The 22,932-nt window shown below is 38.1% G+C and overlaps 3 protein-coding genes across 8 annotated transcripts; 1 reads left to right on the forward strand and 2 right to left on the reverse strand.

Moving 5' to 3' along the window:
- The first annotated feature begins 1,205 nt into the window (after positions 1-1,205).
- LOC115682225 (elongator complex protein 1) lies at positions 1,206-7,374 on the forward strand. Of its 2 annotated transcripts, XM_030606380.2 has the most exons (5): positions 1,206-1,448; positions 2,221-2,554; positions 2,898-5,952; positions 6,661-6,762; positions 6,857-7,374. In XM_030606380.2, exons 1-5 carry the CDS (start codon positions 1,290-1,292, stop codon positions 7,170-7,172), a joined length of 3,966 nt encoding a protein of 1,321 aa, XP_030462240.1. In that variant the 5' UTR covers positions 1,206-1,289; the 3' UTR covers positions 7,173-7,374. The 2 variants fall into 2 exon arrangements, with proteins under 2 accessions (XP_030462240.1, XP_030462241.1); XM_030606381.2 differs by lacking the exon at positions 1,206-1,448 and having other exon boundaries at positions 2,410-2,550.
- A 648-nt stretch (positions 7,375-8,022) lies between these two features.
- On the reverse strand, positions 8,023-12,119 carry LOC115682152 (pentatricopeptide repeat-containing protein At2g39620). Of its 2 annotated transcripts, XM_056312990.1 has the most exons (3): positions 11,734-11,868; positions 8,626-11,587; positions 8,023-8,539 (listed from the first exon to the last, which is right to left on the reverse strand). In XM_056312990.1, exon 2 carries the CDS (start codon positions 11,517-11,519, stop codon positions 9,438-9,440), a length of 2,082 nt encoding a protein of 693 aa, XP_056168965.1. In that variant the 5' UTR covers positions 11,520-11,587; positions 11,734-11,868; the 3' UTR covers positions 8,023-8,539; positions 8,626-9,437. The 2 variants fall into 2 exon arrangements, with proteins under 2 accessions (XP_056168965.1, XP_030462156.1); XM_030606296.2 differs by having other exon boundaries at positions 8,626-12,119.
- A 6,279-nt stretch (positions 12,120-18,398) lies between these two features.
- On the reverse strand, positions 18,399-21,499 carry LOC115682147 (uncharacterized). Of its 4 annotated transcripts, none has more exons than XM_056313425.1 (4): positions 21,321-21,499; positions 20,026-20,131; positions 19,173-19,506; positions 18,399-19,074 (listed from the first exon to the last, which is right to left on the reverse strand). In XM_056313425.1, the coding sequence occupies exons 2-4, from the start codon at positions 20,061-20,063 to the stop codon at positions 18,514-18,516; spliced, it is 933 nt and encodes a 310-aa protein (XP_056169400.1). In that variant the 5' UTR covers positions 20,064-20,131; positions 21,321-21,499; the 3' UTR covers positions 18,399-18,513. The 4 variants fall into 4 exon arrangements, with proteins under 4 accessions (XP_056169400.1, XP_056169401.1, XP_030462151.1 ...); XM_056313426.1 differs by having other exon boundaries at positions 20,072-20,131; positions 21,321-21,498; XM_030606291.2 differs by lacking the exon at positions 20,026-20,131 and having other exon boundaries at positions 19,173-19,501; positions 21,321-21,498.
- Positions 21,500-22,932: the final 1,433 nt, after the last annotated feature.

Consider the following 22,932-nt stretch of genomic DNA (forward strand, 5'->3'; position numbering starts at 1 on the left):
ATCGACGCTTTTTTGTGTTGTACTTATAAATCTCTTTGATATCGTATCTACGAGGATCACCGCTTACATATTCAAAATCTAGGATTTCACCGACTATGAAACCGGCCTAATTCTTTAAAAAAATCACCAATTTTAAGTCAAATTCAATTTTGCCCAAAACTTTTTTAGATCTCATGAAAAATCGCTTTCTTTTTCAATGCAGAATTATGCATATTTTCTATTTAAACCTTCTTTTTCTTTTTTCCTTCTTTTCACTTCCACTTTGGACAACATCAACGCAGCCCTATAATCGACTCAATCTCGTGGCTCGCCTACGATCGAATTATATATATATATATTCTTTTTAGGAGTGTAGTATTAAAATTGAGCGATTCTTCCTTGGAAAAGTAGAATTTCATAATTTTTTAGATAATGGGAAAATGATACAAATGGTCCTTGAATTTTGTTCAATGTGCAATATCTTCCTCGAACCTTTTATTTCTTCAATGCTGTCATTGAATTTTGGTCCACTGTGCAATATCATCCATAATTTTTTTAATTTACTATTGATAAATATTTAATCTAGTTCCTATACTGTGAAAATCTTTAATGTTGTCTTTCCATTAATTGAAGTTAACGGAATTTACTACGTGGCTTCCAATTCGATGAGCAAAAAATTGTTATACATGAATAGTCAACGTAAGATATTTATCTCAAATTATACAAAAAAATTCTATGCTGCATATTTGAAGTCCTTAATTTGTTTTTCCTATTCTAACGCAGATGGATAAAACGATGGACATACAAACTCATCATATTTTAAAATCCAACTCAGTATATAATAATCCACATCATTAAATAACGTTCGATTTGTCGTTCGAGCAAATGAAAGAACTACGTTGAATATTTAATAATAGTTTAGAGACCTAAAAGTTTATGAACGATATTACACGTAGGGCCAAAGTTTAGGGACGTCATTGTACACATTAAAAGTTTATAAACGAAATTATATATTGAATTAAAGTTCAGAGATGATTCGTGTAATTTTCCCTTAGATAATTGATGGATGGATTATAGTATATTTTATGATTGTTATTATATATTTTTTTGCTTTTGGCTTTTTTAATAATTTCATTTCTTTATTGAAAATGAAGAACCCCGCAAAACCCTATCCATCAGCGTATTTCCTGCTAAACCCCGTGAAACCGTGAGCACCGAGTTTTAGTCCCTTCACCTGTGTCGCTCTCCGTTTCGCCCTCAGCTTCTTCTTCTTCTTCTTCTTCCCCTCCTTCACCGAATCGTAGCTCAACATGAAGAATCTGAAGCTGTACTCAGAGGTCACTCTGCATCTCGGCCTCCGGTCCGAGGAAGAAGCGATCCTGTTCTCCGCCATCGACATCGAGCGCGACCGGTTGTTCTTCGCTTCCTCGGGGAATCGCATCTACACCGCTCACCTCTCTTCGTTTCAGGTAAGGCTCTCTTGCCGGCTAATGGACGCAGCTGCGCGGTTCTATCGGTTAACGGCGAGGGATTAGGCCGACAGGAAGCGGAGCGATTCTTTTGTGATCGTTTGAGTTGGGAATTTGAACATTTACTGACCTGCGTAGGTTTCTGAGCTGTGTCATATCGAGGGATTTGAGGAGGGAGCTTGTTTTGTTTGAAGACAGTGGGCGCTTTTCTTTTTATTCTGATTTTTGCGCTATCTATCGCTTTCATATCTCTCTTCTTGTTCTGAGAAAAAAAAGGTACGTAAGAGAATTTCAGGAGTTGTGTATTCAATTTGCTGATAAAAGTTCAAATCATTCATATTTGCCATTGCATCGAGAATTTGAACCTTAATCTCACTGTTGTGATGTTATTTATGCATCTTTCTGGTTTTTACTTCTTTTTATTCAATTTAGTAAACTCTTTTTGGGGATCGTAAATATATAGCCTTTGAGATTACTGCACGGTCCAAAGGTGATATTTTGATGATTTCGAAGCATTCTGCATCTGAATTCCAAGTAGTTTCTTATTCTTGGCTTTTTCTTCGATGAGGTCGTTAGCTTTGGAATCATAAGTTCTTGAGCTTCCACTTAGTGGTTTTTAGTAAGGACTTGGTGTTTTCTGGGATAGTTTTCGATTCATGTTGAAGGGAATTTGGGCAAACGCAAATTGAGTACATTGAGTGCAGAGAAATGAAGTTTACTCTTTTTACATTGGTCATCCCTCTTTCTTTCTAATCTAAAGTGATTGTGCCAGAATGACGAAGCATGGACAAGTACCTCTCTACCGGCAGAAGTCAATATTATTGATTTGGAGCCAGGGGACCGCATTACTTCCTTTGATTATCTAATGGAGAAAGAAGCTCTGATATTGGGTACATTGAATGGATTAATCATTCTACATAGTGTGGACGCAAGCACAACGGACGTTGTGGGTAGAGTGGACGGTGGTGTCTCTTGCATTTCACCCAGTCCGGACGGAGATCTGCTTGGAATAGTCACTGGTTTTGGGCAGCTACTAGTGATGACGCATGATTGGGATTTATTGCATGAAACTTCGTTGGAGGATTCTCCTGAAGGGGTTGACGTACGTAAGGACCTTTATCCATTATCCGTGGTCCATTATTATTCTGTTCTGGGCATACTTTAGGTTTTGGTTTTGTGCAATTCCTTTCGAGCAGTGTCCTTATTTGTTCTTGAAAGAGCAAAATTTCACCTGGTAATGGGTTAGTCCACAACTGCTCTTGGACCGTAATGAGCAGATGCAGTACTACCTACCTGCCTCAAAAAAAAAAAAAAAGACGCAATGATTTTGCTTTTAATTCGATCATTATTGTTCTTCTTACTTTGATGCGATAGCTAGAAGTAAATGTTTTCTTTTATTTATGCTGGACCTTGCTTAATCTGAGTTGACATCTTTCCCCCTGATTTCAGTTGAACACACCATTTCCTCTGGACAAATGCTTGAAAGTTCAATCTGTTGGCGAGGTGATGGGAAGTACTTTGCAACACTGAGCGAGTCCTGCAATTCTCCTTCTCCTCCTTCTTCTCATAAGAGGCTTAAGGTTTGGGAACGAGACTCGGGGTCAGCACATGCTGCTTCTGATATGAAGGCCTTCATTGGAAGTGTCATGGATTGGATGCCTAGTGGGGCTAAAATTGCTGCTGTTTATGACAGGAAGAAGGACAATGAGTGTCCACTGTTAGTTTTGTTCGAAAGAAATGGATTGGAGAGGAGCTCATTTAGTATTGATGATCGGATGGATGCGACAGTAGTGATGTTGAAGTGGAATTGCAATTCAGACCTCCTTGTCACCGTTGTTAGATGTGAAAACTATGACTCTGTTAGGATCTGGTACTGCTGCAACAACCATTGGTATTTAAAACAAGAAATTAGATACCCGAGCCAAGAAGGATTGAAGTTCATGTGGCATCCAACAAAACCGTTGCAGTTGATATGCTGGACTCTGAGTGGCAGGAGCACTACTTACAACTTTTGCTGGAATACAGCTGTCACAGAGAACTCGACAGCATTTGTTGTGGATGGATCTAGGATACATGTAACCCCTCTTTGTATATCTCTTTTGCCACCTCCAATGTACTTATTCGGCATTAAATTTCCATCCGCAGTTCGGGATGTTGCTGTTCAATTCAAAAGTTCAAGAAACTTGTTAGCTGTTGGTTTGTCGAATGGTTGTTTGTGTATTCTAGAGCTTCCGCAAATCGATGCTTGGGAAGAACTAGAGGGCAAGGAATACAGTGCTGAATCATGTTTATCTGAAACATTATTTGGATCCTTACTACATCTTATCTGGTTGGATTCACACACTCTCCTCAGCGTGTCTCATTATGGTGTCAGTCATGGTAAGTGTCATGGTCAAAATGGGCTCTCTGGTTACCATCTGGAAGAAATTGAGCTTGCTTGTTCTGAAGATCATGTCCCGAGCTTAATGACATGTTCAGGCTGGCATGCAAAAATTATTCATGGAATTCCTTTACAAAGACCAGTTATTTCCATTGCTTCAGATCCTGCCAAGCAGTCTTCGGCAGTCATCCAGTTTGATGGTGGAAATATGTTTAAATACACATCGAAAACATGTGTACAAGGAGGAGCTATGAAACGGTGTGATTTTAACTTTTTGTCATCTTGCCCATGGATGAGTCTTGTTCCTATTGGTGGCTGTTCTTCAGAATCTTTGCTTTTTGGACTTGATGACATGGGAAGGCTACAAGTTAGCGGGAAGATTTTGTGCAATAACTGCAGCAGTTTCTCATTTTACTCAAATCGTGGGGACCAAGTGATCACACACTTGATTTTTGCTACCAAACAAGATCTGCTTTTTATTGTTGATACTAGCGATGTATTACATGGAGATGTGGAGTCAAAGTATGACAATTTTCTTCGTGCTGGTAACAAGAGACGGGATGAAGAAAACAGGAAATACATAAATATATGGGAGAGAGGAGCCAAGATTATCGGTGTCTTGCATGGAGATGAAGCTGCAGTTTTACTACAGACAACTCGAGGAAATCTCGAATGTATTTACCCTAGAAAGTTGGTTTTAGCTTCTATTGTCAATGCATTGGCTGAGCAGCGTTTTAGAGATGCACTGTATATGGTGAGGCGGCATAGAATAGACTTCAATGTTATCATTGACCACTGTGGCTGGCAAACATTTGTCCAATATGCTCCAGAATTTGTCAAGCAGGTCAACAATTTGAATCACTTAACTGAGTTCATTTGTGCCATAAAGAAAGAAAATGTTACAGAGAGGCTATACAAGAATTATGTAGCTTTACCTTACACAAACGAGACCAAAAATGAGGGGGCCAGAGAACTGAAGGGCTTTGATCCCGATAACAAGGTCTTTTCAGTCTTTCTTGCGATAAGAACTGCTATTCAAGGAAAACTACCCGAAAGTCCTGCACGGGAGCTTTGCATATTGACCACTTTAGCACGAAGTGATCCTCCTGCTCTTGAGGAAGCTCTTGAGAGAGTAAAAGTCATTCGTGAGTTGGAATTGTCAGGTTCTGATGACCCAAGAAGAATATCTTTACCTTCAGCTGAAGAAGCTTTAAAGCATCTGCTCTGGTTATCAGATTCTGAGGCAGTTTTTGAAGCTGCTCTGGGACTTTATGATCTAAATCTTGCTGCCATGGTGGCGCTGAACTCCCAGAAAGATCCCAAGGAATTTCTTCCTTTCCTTCAAGAACTGCAACGCATGCCTGCTGTCTTAATGCATTATACTATTGACCTTAAGTTGAAGAGGTATGAGAATGCTCTTAAGCACATTGCTTCGGCTGGAGATGCTCATTATATTGATTTTATGAACCTTATAAAGAAAAATCCTCAGCTTTTCCCTTTGGGACTGCAACTGACTACTGATCCTAATAAGAGGAATCAAGTGCTTGAGGCCTGGGGTGATCATCTCAATGATTTGAAATGTTTCGAGCATGCTGCAACCACTTATTTATGCTGTTCCAACTTAGAAAAGGCTTTGAAGGCTTACCGCTCATCTGGTAGTTGGTCTGGTGTGCTTGCAGTTGCTGGTCTTTTAAAATTGGGAAAAGATGAGACTGTGCAACTGGCTCATGAGCTCTGTGAAGAACTCCAAGCAATAGGGAAACCGGGTGAAGCTGCGAAAATCGCTTTGGAGTATTGTGCAGATGTGAAATCTGGGGTGGGTTTATTAATTACTGCAAGGGAGTGGGAGGACGCTTTAAGGATCTCTTTTTTGCACAGGAGAGAGGATTTAATCTCTGAAATCAGGAATGCATCTCTTGAATGTGGGGGCTCACTCATAAGTGAGTATGAAGAAGGCTTGGAAAAAGTTGGGAAGTATTTAACCCGATACTTGGCTGTTCGGCAGAGAAGATTACTTCTTGCAGCAAAACTCCAGTCAGATGAACGATCAATGGCCGATCTTGACGATGATACCGCTTCCGAAGCTAGCAGTAACTTCAGTGGAATGAGTGCTTACACCAGAGGGTATGACCTTTGTGTCCTTACTTTGTGTTGCTTTTGGATCCATCATGCTTTCATAGCTTGTTCCAGACAACTAAAGTTTCTCTTAAATATTATGGACTTTTTCCGCTTATATTATATTTTTAAATTGTTACTAGTACTTGCTTCTGCTTGCATTAGGGATGTACATTTTGAATATTGACTAGATATTGTATTTTATTCTGGGATTGGTCATTTTTTTTTTCTTTTGGTCGCGATCGGTCCTTAGGATGCATCTTATGGTGGCATACAGTGGCTTACTTTTTGTTAGTGTCTCTTGCGTATATCCTGCTGTGACCCACCTTTTGCAATATCCTGCTTAGTGTGATATTATCTAAAACTTTGATAGTTCCACTGCATAATGAATTTTGTAAGTTGGTTGTCTTTACTTCCTGATGTAAATGTTTTCTTCTCCCATATTCAAATGTGCATGGAGGGTCGGAAGTGACACTGTTTGCTTTGTATTCTTTTCTTTCCTGTTGTTCTGCATGGCTTGTCCATTTCCTAATGCGGGAGTTTGAACTGACACTGGTGGCGTGATATGCATTTTTATTATGTGAACTCTCTGCACCGGTTTTTCCATTCTCTGATGGGAACTCAAGTTTCATTCCTTTAAGTTCCACATTTATCTGAATATTATGCTCTGGTTGCTTATGTTTCGTTTTATTGAGCTCTTGATTGGCTCATGAGCAGGACAAGGACAGGCTCCACTGCTTCCATCGTCAGCTCTTCTGCTGGTACCAAAGCAAGAGAATCAAGGCGACAGAGAAACAGAGGGAAGATTCGACCTGGAAGGTATTTCCGCTTTAAGTTTTCTCACTACTTTCGTTTTTTATTTGCTTCTTTTTGGTCACAAAATAATGGGTCTATGATGTGTTTCACGTCTCAGCCCTGGCGAGGAAATGGCCCTGGTAGAGCATCTGAAGGGCATGTCTTTAACCAATGGAGCTATGCGTGAGCTGCGGTCTCTGCTAATTTGCCTGGTGATGCTAGGCGAGCAAGAAATTGCTAGGAAGTTGCAACGCACAGGAGAAAATTTTCAATTGTCCCAAATAGCTGCAGTCAAACTAGCTGAAGGTACAATGTCCACTGATGTCATGGATGAGAGAGAGCAAACTTTGGACCGTTACTTCCATAAAGCAAGGGTTGAATTGCAAGATTCAGAGGCTCTATCCTGGCGTTGCAAGGTCTTCGTCTCTCCTTGAAAGATGCTTGTTTAGAGCATGCTTACCTTGTATTACAACGGGTAGATTGTTTAAACAGGATAGTTGAGTTCAATCCGGAAATGCGCACCACCAAATTTATTCTTCTTTGTGAATTTGGCTGTTTCCCACCACCATAGAAATCTGTTGTTTTCTAGGGGTAATGCAGTCTCGCCAGTAAATAAGCTGTAAAAGCAGTTATTTATGCTGTGGATTTAGCCGTGCCCTTTAGAGAATAGTAAGCTTCAAACATTGTGGGTAAGCCTTAGAAGCTTCAAGCCTATCCAAAGAGAGCCTACCCAGATGTTACGGGTTAGAATGTCTGGATCAAAAGCTTATAGATATGTCATGTGTAGTTAGGATTTCAGTTTTGGTTTAAGAAATTCCATTGACGAAAACGACGTGCTGTCCGTACCTCTAATTAGATTTGTCTTATTTTAGCCTTTTAGTTTCTGTAAGATTATTGTTCAACTTAATAGTGGTTGGATGACAAACAAGTTATTCTAATTTATTGTAACTAATCAATTATTCATGAAGTGTGCAAAGAATACAAGTTTCCGAGCTATCCCTAATAAGTTGGTTGCGCCTAAATTTTCCTTACAGTAAGGAAAATTTTTTCTACTAAGGTCCAACCCAAACCTGCCCGACATACCTCTTTGATATGTCTATCCTTTTTGGAGATTTATTTTCATGACACTTAATTTCTGAGTCCAATTTCTGGACTTGCTCCAGAAATTTCATCAACAATGACACTCGCGTTGTAAGATAGACCATTTTAAAAGCACTCTTACTTAAGGCAAAACTTTTATTTGCTTATATGTAGCTCTCACCGTATCAATTCCTGCATAGCCTGTTCATAGGCAACCTTCTCTATCAGTTCACGATACAAGTAATGGCTGTCACTGATTCGACAACAAGATTTGCTTTGCACACTGGCAAAAAGATGCTCGGGCAAGAGCATCCTGTTAGTGGCCTACGTTTTCGCCAGTCAAAGCTGTGGGCATAGGTGAATTACAAGCTAAGCAATTTTTCGTCCTCGAGTTCAGGCTGTTCCAGCAGCCGTGAGCGAGCTTGAATTTATTAACACTTTGACTCAGAGTAACTCATGAACATGATCGAGTACGTAATTAGTGAGCTCCAATCTATCAACAGACCTCTGATGAGTGAGCTTTTTTAAAATTTGAACATAGGTAAGTGGGACACTTGCATCAAAAAACCCATAGGTACGCCCTCTTCTCTCTCAATCTCACTCAGCCGCAGCCTGCCAACCACTGTTCATCGTAGTCGGTGCTCCACCTCTGGTGTCTTTCTTGCAGGTCCTTCCTTGTTGCTCTGCCGCTGCCTTCATCGCCTCTATCTTATCTTCCTTCCTATCAGCAGCCAACAGAAAGAAATTGGAGATATTTGCTCCATTTACCTATGCATCTTGAGCTCATCTATAAGCTTTAATGCTTACCCTTGGCATAATGTCCTTGCACCAGTCAATTAGCAGCCTTGCGTTCATCTCTATCTTCACTGCTGCTCCTTCCTTGCCGCTATCATTCTACCACCGCATTCTGTTGTTTCATCAAATTGCATCATAATCTCGTGTGTCAGACTGCTCCAGTATGAGCACTGGAAAATATACACGCAGTGGGAAAGGAGTATGCAAAGAACATGATGCCTTTCCTTTACATTCACGGTGCAAATTACATATGATCCTAAAAAATAACAATTCTGTGGATCAACGGGATCTCCAGCCCTAGCGCCAAGCATATCGTCGGCTTTGAAGACAAGAATGAGGGGAGAGAATTTATAGGATCGTAAGTTTCACTTCCTCCCCAAACAAGATTATGCAGCTGACAGATCGGTGTTCTTGCTACTCCAATCCAAAATTCTTGTAATGCTGGATTAATCTGTGGTCACTGTCCCCACTCATTCTTCTTTTTAAGCATTATGCTACAGATGCCCCACACGAGCAGATGCCCTCCCCAAAGTGATGCAAACGGGTGGCATCTCGCACAATGATTTTGCGAATTGTAAATTTTGCAATGTATTTGATAGCTGTAGCAATGGCAGTCTACACATATACGAAGATTCTTCACTGTTGATCCAGGTTCTGTATTTGGAAGGGCAAAAGTTATGGCTAGTCTTTCACTATGATTGTGAAGGAACTGTTATTTATCCTCTTCCGCCAAATTCTGCTAGACACAGCTCCTGTCAGGAATAAAACCCCAAATTTTCCATTTTCTCAAGTAAATTGTTCCACAAAAGTTGCATTTTCTTGTATTAGGGCTGATTTGAGTCCCCCGTTATAAACGTGTGAATCCTGTTTTTCACTGCAAACCAGCTACAACCAGGGGTTTTCTTCATCCCGGTGTCTTTCAAATTTAACCTGCTCTTTCCTGCATCTGCCCACCTACCAGATTGAGCATACATGTTTGACAAAACTACAGAGTGTGTTGGGTTCCCAGGCTCAATTTCAGCGAGATGCTTCAATGCAACTTCGCCCAACTTCACATTAGAATACATCATGCTGGCTCCCAGTAAGGCTCCCCAGACTCCAGCATCAGGTTCCATTGGCATTTTCTCAATCAGACACAATGTTTCATCAAATAAGCCAGCTCGGCCTAGCAAATCTACCATGCATGCGTAATGTTCCGCATCTGGCTGAATCCTACATTCTTCTTGCATGGTATGGAAAATTTTCTTTCCTTCTTCTATTAAACCCGCATGTCTGCAAGCAGACAAAACATTGACATAGGACACAGAATCAACTTCTATGTGGTTTTTTCGCATCAGCAAGAAGAGTGCAACGGCATGGTCCCCTTGACCATGTACTGCACATCCTGCCAGCATAGAATTCCAGGAGACTGTGTCCTTGTTTTCCATCTCATCGAAACATCTCTTAGATAAATCAATCTTGCCACACTTAGCATACATGTCAATGAGACTATTGCCAACCACAGTATATGACAGAAACCCCATTTTGATGATGCAAGAATGATAACTCATCCCTTCTCTCAGGGCTGCCAAGTATGCTGCTGCAGGAAGGATGCTCGCATAGGTAACTAAATTTGGCTGATGGTTCTCCAATCTCATCTGGCGAAATGCAGATAAAGCTTTCTTGGCATCTCCATTCTGTGTGAATGCGGCAATCATTATATTCCAAGATACCTTGTCCCTAATGAAATCCAGTCTGTTAAACAAGTACAATGCTGAGGGAAAATTGCCACACTTGGAATACATGTCAATGAGTGCACTATTAACATGGCAATCAGAATCAAACCCACTCTTAATAATCAGAGCATGAACAGAAGTTCCTTGCTTGAGATCATTCAGGAGGGCACAAGCTGGTATCAAACCCACCATAGTTCCCGCATCTGGGTGCAAACCAGAAAACTGCAGTTTATGGTATATTTCAATTGCTTGGTCCACTTCACCATTCTGAGAGTACCCATTTATCAAAGCATTCCATGTCACAACATCTTTATATTGCACGGTGTCAAATAGAATGTGTGCATAGCTAAAATGTCCACATTTAGCATACATGGACAGTAAGGCTGTTCCCATTGAAAAGTCAGAATCAACATCAGCCTTGATGGCATAACAGTGTATGCTCTTGCCTAATCTCAGAGAAGATAGTTCAGCACAGGCTGGGAGGATACTGATCAGAGTTACCTTATTTGGTTTCATGTTTTCGTTCTCCATATCTTGAAGTACGGATAATGCCTTTTTAGGATAACCAGATTGGACAAGAACGGCAATGAGTGCAGACCAAGCAACTAGATCCCTTTCTGGGAGCCCCTTAAGCAATTTTTCAGCTTTCTCCAACTCTCCACACTTTGCATACATGGTTATTATTGGAGTAGCAACAAGAACATCCACATCGATAGCTTGTTTTTTGGCAAACTGATGTATCTCTTTCCCCTTCTCTAAATCTTTAATCTCTCCTGCAGCTAATAGAGCACTTATGACCGAGACCTTATTCATCTGAAGATCTATTGCTTTCATGTTGTCATATAAACCCAAAACCTCAGAGAAACATCCATTATGAGCATAACCCGCCATCATAGTACTCCATGAAACATCATCTGGAGTACGAATAAGGTCAAAAACCAGGCGAGCTGACTCTACATCCCCACACTTTGCATATGTGTCAATCAAAGCATTCGAAAATTCCGAGCCAAAATCCATCCTAATCCCATAGGCATGCATACATCTGCACGAATCAACATCCGCCAATCTCGAAACAGCTGGAAACACATTCAACAGGCTGACCGACTGGGGAACCACTCCTGTCAGCTGCATTCTCTTAAAAAGTGCCAAAGCCTCAAGAGGGTCCGAGCCATGTGATAGCCCGGCGATCATTGAGTTCCAGGCGACAACGTCTCTCACAGGCAATTTATCAAATATTTCTCGTGCACTCTCCAAATCCCCTGCTTTACAATACATAACTATCAGACCAGTGCATATAAACACATCACTCTCCAGCCCTCTGCGACAGACTTCACGGCGGATCAAAGCACCCTCTTGCAAATCCGGAGCACCCGCACAAGCTTTCAAAACAAAAGTGAAAGTATACCCGTCCGGTTCCAAGCCCCTGCCCGCCATCGAACGGTACATCTTCAGAGCCTCCCGGTGTCGGCTCGACCTCGTATAAGCTCTTATCATGGAGTTCCACGACACGACGCTCGGAGCCGGCGCGGTGTCGAGGACGGAGCGAGCAAGGTCGCATCTTTGAAGCGAAGAGTAGGAGTTTATGAGGTGGGTGGTCGTGGAGGCGTCTTGGCCGAGGCCTGCGATTACTATGCGCGCGTGTGCTTGGAGGAGAGAGCGCAGGTTCTTGCATGAAGACAGCAGACGAATGTAGGTGTTCTTGCGCATGTAGGTGTGTTGTACGTAAGGGGAGTTTCTTGATCAGTTGCCGGAGAGAAGGCAAGTTCAGTGCGTGTATTGAATAACTTGCGAAGTGATAAGTTCTTCGACCAAAAAAAAAAAAAAGTCATAAGTTCTAAAATTCGTGATTAAAGTGAAATTAAATTCTAAAACTTTCAAAGAGTGTAATAAAGTCCTAAACTTGTCGCGAAGTCGTGTCCTAAAATTTTTAAAAAGTGCAATGAAGTCTTAAAACTTGTCCCGAAATTGCAATCGAGTCCTAAAACTTTCAAGAAGTGTAATCAAATCCTAAAACTTGTTAGTGTAATTAACGGAAGGACTTGATTGCACCAATTCGATAAGTTTTAGCATTTGATTACACTTTTTAAAAGTTTTAGTACTTAATTATACTTTTGCGACAAGTTTTGGGACGTCCAATACATTTATCACATAAATTAGCCATAAAGTAATTCCCAAAATAGTTTAGCCCCAAAAATTATTTCTCAAACTGCGTTTGACAAATCATCTTCAAAATTTCCTAGTCACCCTGTTCATCCTAGTCGCTTTTACTTCCCTCTCAAATTATTAACAATTTTTCAAAATTTTGCACAATCTTTATTATTTTAGAATTAATCTACCACCGATAACTAAAATCTAAATACAAGTTTCATGGAATCAGCAACTAAGTTTTCATTTACTGATTTACTACCCTACAAATTTAATCTCTCATGGAGTTTATAATAAAAATAAAGATAAAAATATTTCAAAATACATTTTAAGCATATATCTCTTCTTGTGAATATAATTACGAAAGTATCCTAAAATTAGGCCATTTGATTTACAATTAAATCAAATTCAAATCTGCATATTGAAAAATAAAACATTTTACTAATGAATAGGTTTTACAATTTGAAGTGTGGAATTATTTCCTAGCACATTTAAATTTATAAATGGAAGCAACAAAAATATATTGAAAGATAACTTTTTTTTTAATAAATCCATTTATTGCTAGCATCACCTACACTAACACATTTTAAACAAAAAAAAAACTGTCAATACCACACTAAATTAATATGATGAAATTTTAGCCTATTGTATTTAAGTTCTTTGTCGCTATTCTTGTCGTACATTCATTTTCGACTCCAAAACTCATCACCACACAAGATTTTTTAAAATCTCTTTCTTAGCATCTTTAGTCCGTCTTTTCAAAATATAAGAAGATGGAATACTTGAAACTGGTGTTCCTATTCAACGAGTGTAAGGAACGATGACAGGTCCACCCTTTTGATTCAAATAGTTTGCATTCATAAGAAACTGAAAAATCTACGAATTAATTTCGATAAAATGTTTACTTTGACTCCTCTTACACTTTCGGTGTATTCATAAACCAACCCATCCAAAGGAGTGCCTGAATTCCGATTCGAAAAGTCTTTGCAAAAATTCTCCATAAAACTTACCATAAAACTTAATAAAAACAATTGAACTAGTATACAACGAAGCAGCATGAGTTAATATGTCGTTATTCAAAACCTGCAATTAGGGCTTCCCACGAAATCTGCAATCATCTTGATCTTCACTTTCTCTCATGTATTTTAGTTGTTCATGTGGTGGAAATTACAAGGGTCAATATCTTAGTTCGTGTTTTTTGGAAGAAATTATCGTTTCTCCCACTCCTTTGAGTTAATATTATATCAAATAAAAAAGATAGACAATCATATCCATTTCTCGATTCAATAGAAGCTAAAAGTGGTCTAATACCACACAAAAAAAGTATCACGACCAAAAGCTAAACTCTATTTATATATCGAGTCATATAACCTCTTAAGCCAATATCCAACTCCTCCATTTTCTTCCAAGTAGAGACATCTATGCATGATTTTTGAGAAATACTTATCCTTAAACCTCGACTTGTGATATTCGAACAAAAAAAAAAAACCTTGACTTGTGATAGAGATGTGACATGTTTTGATTAACATTTTTCTCAATGTGCAAAGTGCATAAATAATGTTGTATATTCGAAAACACTATTTGCATGACTTTTGCCGTAACTTGGTTTTGATAAGTGAATATGGTTTTGGAACCTTATTTCTCATAAAAAAACCAGATAAAAGAATTTGTGTCTTGTCCAACAAAAATGCAAACCTGAACAAAGTATTATTCCAATGGTAACACCAACAAAAGTACACATATCAAGGTATATTTGTTACTATGACTCGTTTGTCAATCTACCGTCTTGAGTTAGCTATACACTATAGGAAAACATTTGATTTGGAAGATTCACTCTTTCTTCTCATCTATCTCACTTTATTTTAAGTCTCACCATACCTTAAACCTTTTTTGTCGACATTTAACATCTTTAGACCAAACCACAAGGATGGGAGTTATATGACTAGTATCTGAAGATGTGTTTTGTTATGTAGATTTTGATGAACACACTTTAGCATTTTGTGGAACTTAAACTTTGTTTAATAAATGATATCCTTAAGTTTGTACTTGTAGTTAATTATGCAAATGAATTTTCTATTTTTTTTTTGTTACCAGGGCCATAAATGCTGTCACAATTATAGATTGCATGTCAATTGTTTACCTTGGAAGACCAACTATGAATGTGGAGTTCGATTTTTCTTTTCCTAGATGTGCAATGTAGGATATGTAACTGTATTTGAAATGTGGCACATGTATCTAATAACAAGACTCTGCAAAACTCGAAAAGGAACTGTCCCTTGACTGAATCCGACATATTCTCTGCTCCACCCAAATCATTCAAAAGCGGCAAAGTGGAAAATTGTTCTTCTGCTAAACCTTCTGCTCTTTTTAATAGTCCTTGAAGCAAAGGATCAAAATTTGAACTCAAAATCAGTTGTGTATTCTCAATTTAGAGAAATATTGTTACTTCTAGTAGAATATGGCGGTTTCCGCCGAACATATCTCTTATGAATATATGGGTAAATAAATTATAGTAATTTTTAAATAGATCGGAATCGAGGTGGATGTATGAAATATAAAGTCAATGTATCTATATGTGGATATATATAGGAGATCATATATAAGGGGTATTCTTATTTTAGACCTAAATTTGATCTAACCAAATCGATGAATTTCTCCTAAAGGGTTACATCCAAATGATGCTAGTTAATGATAGTTACTTCGGAAACAAACACTTAGATAGATTGTTTTAAGATCTTGTGCCTGGACAACGTAAAAAGAAGGCAACAAGTGATCGAAGTGCCAAGTGACTGAAATGGGTTCTTTAGAAGAAAGAATTACGTGAAAATACAATAGATGAATAGTCATTCCATGAGAAATCATTTGAATATTTCATTTTTTATCAGAATAAGCATAGAGATCCAATCACTAGATCATTAACTAATAAAATAAGGAATGAGTTTTGAAAAAAAGGATTTTCTTTTGTTTTGTGAGAACCGGTGTATTACTTCAATATAATTATATAGTTATGAGCTTGGAGTGCAAGAGCAGAGTACATCCATTGCTCGCCAGCCTCAAGGCTTCTAGTGCCGGTATAAATGTGTTGCTCGCTAGTCTCAAACCTTACTAGTTATTTTCATAATTAACATCAATTGGTGTTTATTCTTGTATGTCATGAATTTGTTATAAGAAAGCACAAGGAAGAACTATATTTGGCACCAAACTGTAGGTTCGATGTGTTCATGTTAATTTGCTCATTGTGTTGTACTTACTAGCTATTTACACTTTGCACATGTTAGGCATACCAAGCTCAATCAATTGATCGTGGCATGTGTTGATATTTACGCTCTATAATTTATCTGGGGTTGCTTCATATGTCCTTTTCGTGATTAATGAACCTCTTTTGAAGCTTATGATAATATTTTCACCGCTTGGAAAATATTATATTTTTATTCAAATTTGACCGAACTTGATTATAACTTTTTAGTCCGAGTGGTTGACTCGATTTTTATTTCAACGGAAAGCTTGTAATTCGAACTTTTGAAATGCACAAGCAATTAAAGAATAGTGGAGTATTAGTTAGAAGGCTAATGCAATGCAAGAGATTTTGCTCTTCTAACAAATACTTTTTGTGTTAAAGTTGTATAGATTTTCCATAAAAATTTTAAAAATAATTAATAGTCATCTCCCACACACATTAATAATCTTAGAATGATACATTGATTTTTCGACGAAATTTATTTGATAATAATCATGTCGCTTAAGAATTATCAAAAGAAATTATCATTTAATATATGATATATTTGTAAGGGTCATGCCACCAACACTCTTTTCCAAATGACGGGCAAGCGGCAACAATTTATAGTGTAATTAGCTTTTTATCATGTAATGGCTTTCATTTGCAAATATCTTTCACTAGTTTCATATAAACTACAAATGACATATTTTGATAACCGTTAGGACTTAGACCTTTTTACTAGTGAATCAAAAGGAAAATATGGAGTAATTTCGATAAGATGAAAATTATATTCATAGTTACACCATATTAAATTTTGCTTAATTTTGTAAAAAAATTGTGACATTTGAAAATTGATATTTAACTTAAACCATATTCACAGTTACACCATTTTATATTCACCCACTCCCCTCCCATAGCCTTCTCTTGGCTCATGTCCTGCAGCACTCTGCTCGTTGGCTTCGACGTCGAGTGGTCACCCAACTTCAGCCAAAATGTCGTCCCGCACACATTAATACTCTTAAAATGATACATTGATTTTACAATGAAATTTATAGCAAATACTCTTCTAACACCAAAAGCGGCACCATGCCTTCTGACTAAAACTCCTTTATTTTTTGATGGGATAAATTTCATTGATGATGGGTGCGCCGAGCGCGGACAAATCACTTGAGTAATTTCAGTTCGTTCATTTCAAGTCTAAATTCTCGGACAAATCACGACCTCAAAACCTTACTCAACATCATGTTGGAGAATAACAGAAAATCGAAACTGGAATCTCCAAAACCCAAAAATTCAAACCCTAACTTCAATTTCTCCTTTGAAATCTTCAACAGCATTTGTCTTCTCTTTGTTGAATTGAGTTTTCCGGTTGTATGAGGCTTCGATTTCACCTGCAGGCAATGGTACTATGAGAGCGAATTGGATGCTGAGAGACTATGAGATTGTGAGAGCGAGAGAGATAGGTGAGAGCGCGGCCCTTTGAACGCGAGAGGGAGCAAGCAATGGATGGTGAGACCGTGTGCATTGGTTAGAAACAAGGGAAAAAAGGTGTGAGAGAGCCAAAAAACTGAAAGACGAACAGATCCCGGTAGAATCGGGACCAGATGCTCACCCCTAGAAATAAGTGAGTGCGTTTGTGGATGAGTTTGTACTTCATCGGTTTGTAGGGGAGTTGCCCATGTGTTTATCTTCTATGGACAGGCTGCGGACGAATTAATGCATAAGCTAGTCTTATATTTGGTAATGACCGTTGAGTAAACTTAACCAGTGTTGGTCATATGATGGCAAAATTTAAATTAAGAAACTTTTAAGTTGAAATATCCAGTATAGAGTATTCAAATTAAGAAATCTTATTGAATTTTCTTGATTTGTGCTGTTGCAGTAATACCTACGACATACACATTCCCTTGTAATTGAATTCCTTTATAATAAAAAACAGGCTTAATACAAATTCAAAAAAGAGTCATTTTAAGTAAACTTGTACATCCTACCAAAAGCAAAAGTAAACTTACTCACTAGATCAATTTTAAATCATAAAGTACTTTTGAAATTTAAATTCTCAAGTATTTTCTTTAATCTAACAGATAAAACTTTCACAAAAGTCAAAAGAGAAATAGTGGTATTTAATTATAATATTTAGATAAAATGTCTAATGTAACAATATTTGTTTAGTAATGAAACATGGTTGAAAGAAAATTTAAATTTAGCATGCATGTAGAAAATATTAAAAATGTATTTCATTGTTTATAGAATTTTTTTTGAAATAACATGCTTTCAAATTCATAAAGAGATTTATTTAATGATGATCAAATAGACCAGCACATTATACTATAGAAAATTATTTTTTATAGACAGTAAATATTGGATGCTGGAGGAGTGCTACCAAGAGGACTCGACAATTGTTGGCACAACCTTCCACCCAGCGTACATGAAAATAAATTTCACATGTCAATGTAATATTGCACAACCATACTATCATTATGTCAAGATCAAATGCATCCAAGCACAACTGGTACTACCTGCCCATTTGACAAACTACTCGGTCCCCCTTCCACATTACCTATGCTATCACACAAATACAATAACATCAATATAAATATCTGGAAAAAAAACCTAATTACAACCAATAACATAAGTCGTAGAGTGAAAGTAAACCAAACATAAAAATCCCACGCAAAACATCATACCCATGCCACCACAACCACACAAATACAAAAGTCTCAACATGAATATCTTTAAAAACCAAATAAAAACCAATAACATAAGTCATAAAGTAAAATGAAACAAAAAATCCTACGCAATCCACATTACATTTCCCAACACCTACTTAAGATATCGGAGAAGTCCATTTCTCCTTTCAGTGGGCGATTTGATGAAAGCCTCCCTCCATGTGGCACTAATACATGCTCGTTCCACTGCTTTGTTATAAAGATTCTGCTCCAACTCAGGCATGCTAACTAGGACATCAATCACAGCAGAAACGGAGAAGGGGTCTACAGGTGGTGGTGTGACTTGTGAGGTGGCAGAGCAACTCACATATTGACTTGCCCTACATTTGATCATCTCTTGTATGGCTTTGCAGGTGCTAGCAATATTATATGAGTTACTCTTTCTTCTCCTCTTGGTATTTGGAGTCCTATCCAATTTGTGCTTGTCATGACCTAAAGCAGAAGTATTGTCAGATGTAAAGACTCCCTCATCAATGTAGTGTTCACTGAAGTCCTCTGGATCACTACCACCATAGTCATCTTCCTCTGACATCATCAAATTTTCAGCATTTCCTACTGCATGCTCTCCAGTAGCATATGTATCCCCAAATACAATACATAGCTCGGGATACTGAGGTAACCCATCCTTCTTGAATTTTGCCCACTCTCTATTATCCTGCAATTTCACAATGATGACATACATCAACAACATAATCAAACCTCTTAAAACTTACATCTATAATGATCTCAAAATGACCAAAAGATAAATGATACCTTGATGTGAGGTTCCCATATACTTGGATCATCGACAACGACTGTTTTATTTATGTTATCCCAGGCAAATCCAGATTGTGAAAGAAGCTTCCTGAAACTACAATACTGTTTTTTCAATTTGTTCACCTTGTTCTTCAATTGTACTAGGTTATATTGGAGTACTGTCCGTTTATTGAATTCAGCTCGAATGTTATTCCACCCTGCTTTGTTGAAAGTAGAAGAGGTGCGATTTCCCTTTTTGACCTCTTCTACCAACAAACTTATATACAGGTTGGTTAAAGGCTCGGTCCACTTTGCGATGAAAGCCTCTTTCTGAGATGCCATATAACCTTGACTAGTCGAGCATCATATGAGCCATGCATTAAATCATAACAAAGTCATGTAGGAATTACATGAAATACTGCATTAAATATAGAGAAAGAATGCAGAAAATATATGACACAAATCTTGTATAACATAATATCCTGCAATAATTACTTCCACAGACCAAGAGTGGAAGAGTAGGTCATGATAACAACCAACAAAACGGAGTAAGACCATTACTAAGTTAGACCTACTTTACAAGATATCCGAGCAAATTGGAATTTTGTATGGGAGAATGGGAGTAAAGCTAATCCAATCAAGATCCTATTTCCAGAATAAAGGTAAAACATCAACTTGCAAATTCAGTATAAGTCCTCATGATACAACTGTTGCTATCAAAGTATTAACTTTACAAAAAGTCTAATAAAGATGCACAATCAAGTATAGAGAGTTAACCATATTGGGTAGAACATTCAAAGGGAATACATAATTATTCAGACCGTATTTACTTTTCAAACAAAAAGTAACAAAGTTGATTGGGGCTAATTACTTGGCACCAAATGCCTCACAAGTAGGTATAAAAGGCATTTGCGTACTTAAATTTACTTCCACCTTGCCCCTCAGCCACAGATCCTCACCCAAATCCACTCAAGCACCTAACGAGAAGAAATGGTCCTTTGACAATGTTAGATGCAGCTAGAAGTACTTGATAAAAGAGCAGCAAATGCAAAGTCTCCGCCCCTTATGTCTTGAAACACATGACATTGACATATTCAACTTTCATGCCTTTGTACAACATTTTTTCCTACCTTCAAACATGAGAACCTTACAAAAGCTTAACCAGAACTATTTTACCTCCCATTTGACTCGTCAAGTGCAAAACTATTGGAAAAGGTCTCCACTGTCACATTTTACTGTGATTTATGTAATCAAATGAAACCATCATATAGACTACTAGTTTTTTTCTCTCTTTTTGGCCAAAGGACTAAAGTTGTTATCACTAAAATAAACTCAACTTGGCAAGCCTTCATCATATGAGGTTGGCTCCACAAAATCTTTCCACAAAGATTAGCTCTTGTTATCCCATATTACTTCTCAAATATAACTCCATAATATACCTTCACTATCCATGTTTCCTAAGAATCGATATGCCTTAACCCAAGATTAAGCCAATACATCCATCAACTCTCTTCCATAAGACAAGTGTTGGCTCTTCTGACTTCAGTTGGACTGTTTTGTTAACATGACACCTCTTAGTTGCTTAAATTTATTTCCACAATACACTACACTACACTACTCAAACCATCCACCCAAAAAGCAGCATCTTTTCTCAAACCGTAACTTTTTGTTCAATTCCTCTCGCGCGAAGTGAAATAACAGAAGTCTGTACAGTCCACAATGCACGAACTAGAAGACATATCCATCATAAACTGTCCTGAAACGGGGACGACACAGCAGCAGTTCTAGCTACACGTATGGTCAGCATTTCTCTCAACAATAGGCAGTGAATAAACAAACCCAAGAGAAGTAATACAGAGAAACGTCAAATTCAAACACCCGTTCATAATGTCAATCGTTCAGCACAAATTAAGGTTTCCGTGCCCTAAAAAAGCACAAAACATTCAACCATACCCAGTCGTAGTTCTGGAAACTCCGGCAAGTTACAGCAAAGAACTCAAAGAAGAAAAATACACAAGACCCGAAACCTAATCCACAGCCATTACACAATGAGCTCGATGCAACCCACCAAAGCGGAGCACGAAGAAAAGGAAAATCAGAGACGCGCAGCAGAAAAACAAAACCCAGAAAGGCCGAAACTTTGAGGAGCGAGAAACGAAATGGTACCCTGAAAAACCGTCGCTTCGAGCTGGGTTGCCGGGGCCGCGGGTGGAAGCGGGAGGGCCGAGAGAGGACCGACGATGGCGGCGAGTGTTTCCTGCGGCGAGGAAGGGCGGCTGCGCCGTGCGAGCGAAGAGGAAAGAAGAAGAGTACGAGAAACAGGGGAGGAGGCTGGCGTTAGAAGAAAGAAGATATGTTTCTCTTTTTGTATTTCGGATTTTTTTAATTTTTTTTTATTTCAATTTCAACTCTATTCCTCCATCACTAGTCCATTTCGAAAAATAGAAAAATCAACAGATTTCTGTTCCGGATAAATAAATAAATAAATAAAAATGTTCCTAAATACACCCTTAATCTTCCAGAAGTATAATTGCTAAAATAAACAAGTGACAAATATTTCGTCGCGCCAGGCCAACGAGGAATTTGCCATAATAGATCGACTCTGAACTCTCTTCATGGTTGGCTGTAACCAAAAAGTCTCTTTAGTCCCATCCCTACAATCGCCCGGGAAAAAGAAGAGGAATGAAAAGGGCGTTATTTAAGGCATATTCCAATTTGAAAACCTTGAACTCTTGACTCAAAGGCCCGCTGCTAAAGTTGAACTATATAGGTCCTTTCACTCTAAGAACTTTCCCGAGTTGGGTTCTTTTAATAAGGAAATTGCAAGTCGACCGACATGTATCCTAATGTTTTAGAAAAAGTGACGAAGTTATACATTTATATGCACATATAAAAAGGTTAAGTGTAAGCTGGACGGGGTGAACAAAATCGATTGTTTTAGGAATTTTGCTGAATTATTATGCTTTCGAAATTCATAAAATGATTGAGTTAATCATAATTGAATAGATTGACACGTTTTATTCAAAGGAAGAGATCCGGTAATCTTGCCGTGAAGTTTTAACAATCCCCGATAATCCGCCTTTTCTAGAAACAATGAGTCTTTTTAAGGAAAATTTTTATTCATAACTCCGTTCGTTTTATGGAAAATGTGACCCATCTGAAAAATATTTTCCAGGAAGGCATTTTTCAGGAAAATGATAATATTTTTCGGTGTTCGGCCGTAACATGAAAATGAACTGGAAAATATTTTCTGTCGTTCGATGTGGAAAATCCTTGTTGCACTTCTTTTAATAATTTTTAATATTTTCCATGGCCGAGCCTAGCCTCACTATATCTAGCAAGGCTTGGCCTCTCTTGAGCCTTGCCAGCCTCGAGCAAGGCCACGCCAGATTCGGCGATGCTCGGCCTCGCTCAAGGCTGGCGAGGCTCAAGAGAGGCCAAGCTTTGCTTGTGGCCGGATGTCGCTGCCCGAGGAGGAAGAAAACAAAAAATAAAGAAAAGAAATAAAAAAATAATTAAAATTAGTTTTTCAAAAAAAGAAAGAAAATAAAAGAAAAGAAAAATTAAAATGTGTTTGGTGAAAGAAAGTGAGGTGAAATAAGCTAAACATTTTCCTCATTTTTGAAGGTTTTTTTTACATTGGCGAGAAATGTGTTCCTTGACTAGTTTATTTTTCGTGAACCGAATGCCAAAAAATCTGAAAAACGATTTTCTGAAAATTATTTTTCGTGAAACGAATGGAGCTTATATGTTGGAAGTAACTGTGATTAACAAAAAG

Source organism: Syzygium oleosum, unplaced genomic scaffold, assembly GCF_021117445.2.
Source record: "Syzygium oleosum isolate NSW1041296 unplaced genomic scaffold, Sole_v2.1 Sole_v2.07, whole genome shotgun sequence".
NCBI lineage: Eukaryota > Viridiplantae > Streptophyta > Magnoliopsida > Myrtales > Myrtaceae > Syzygium > Syzygium oleosum.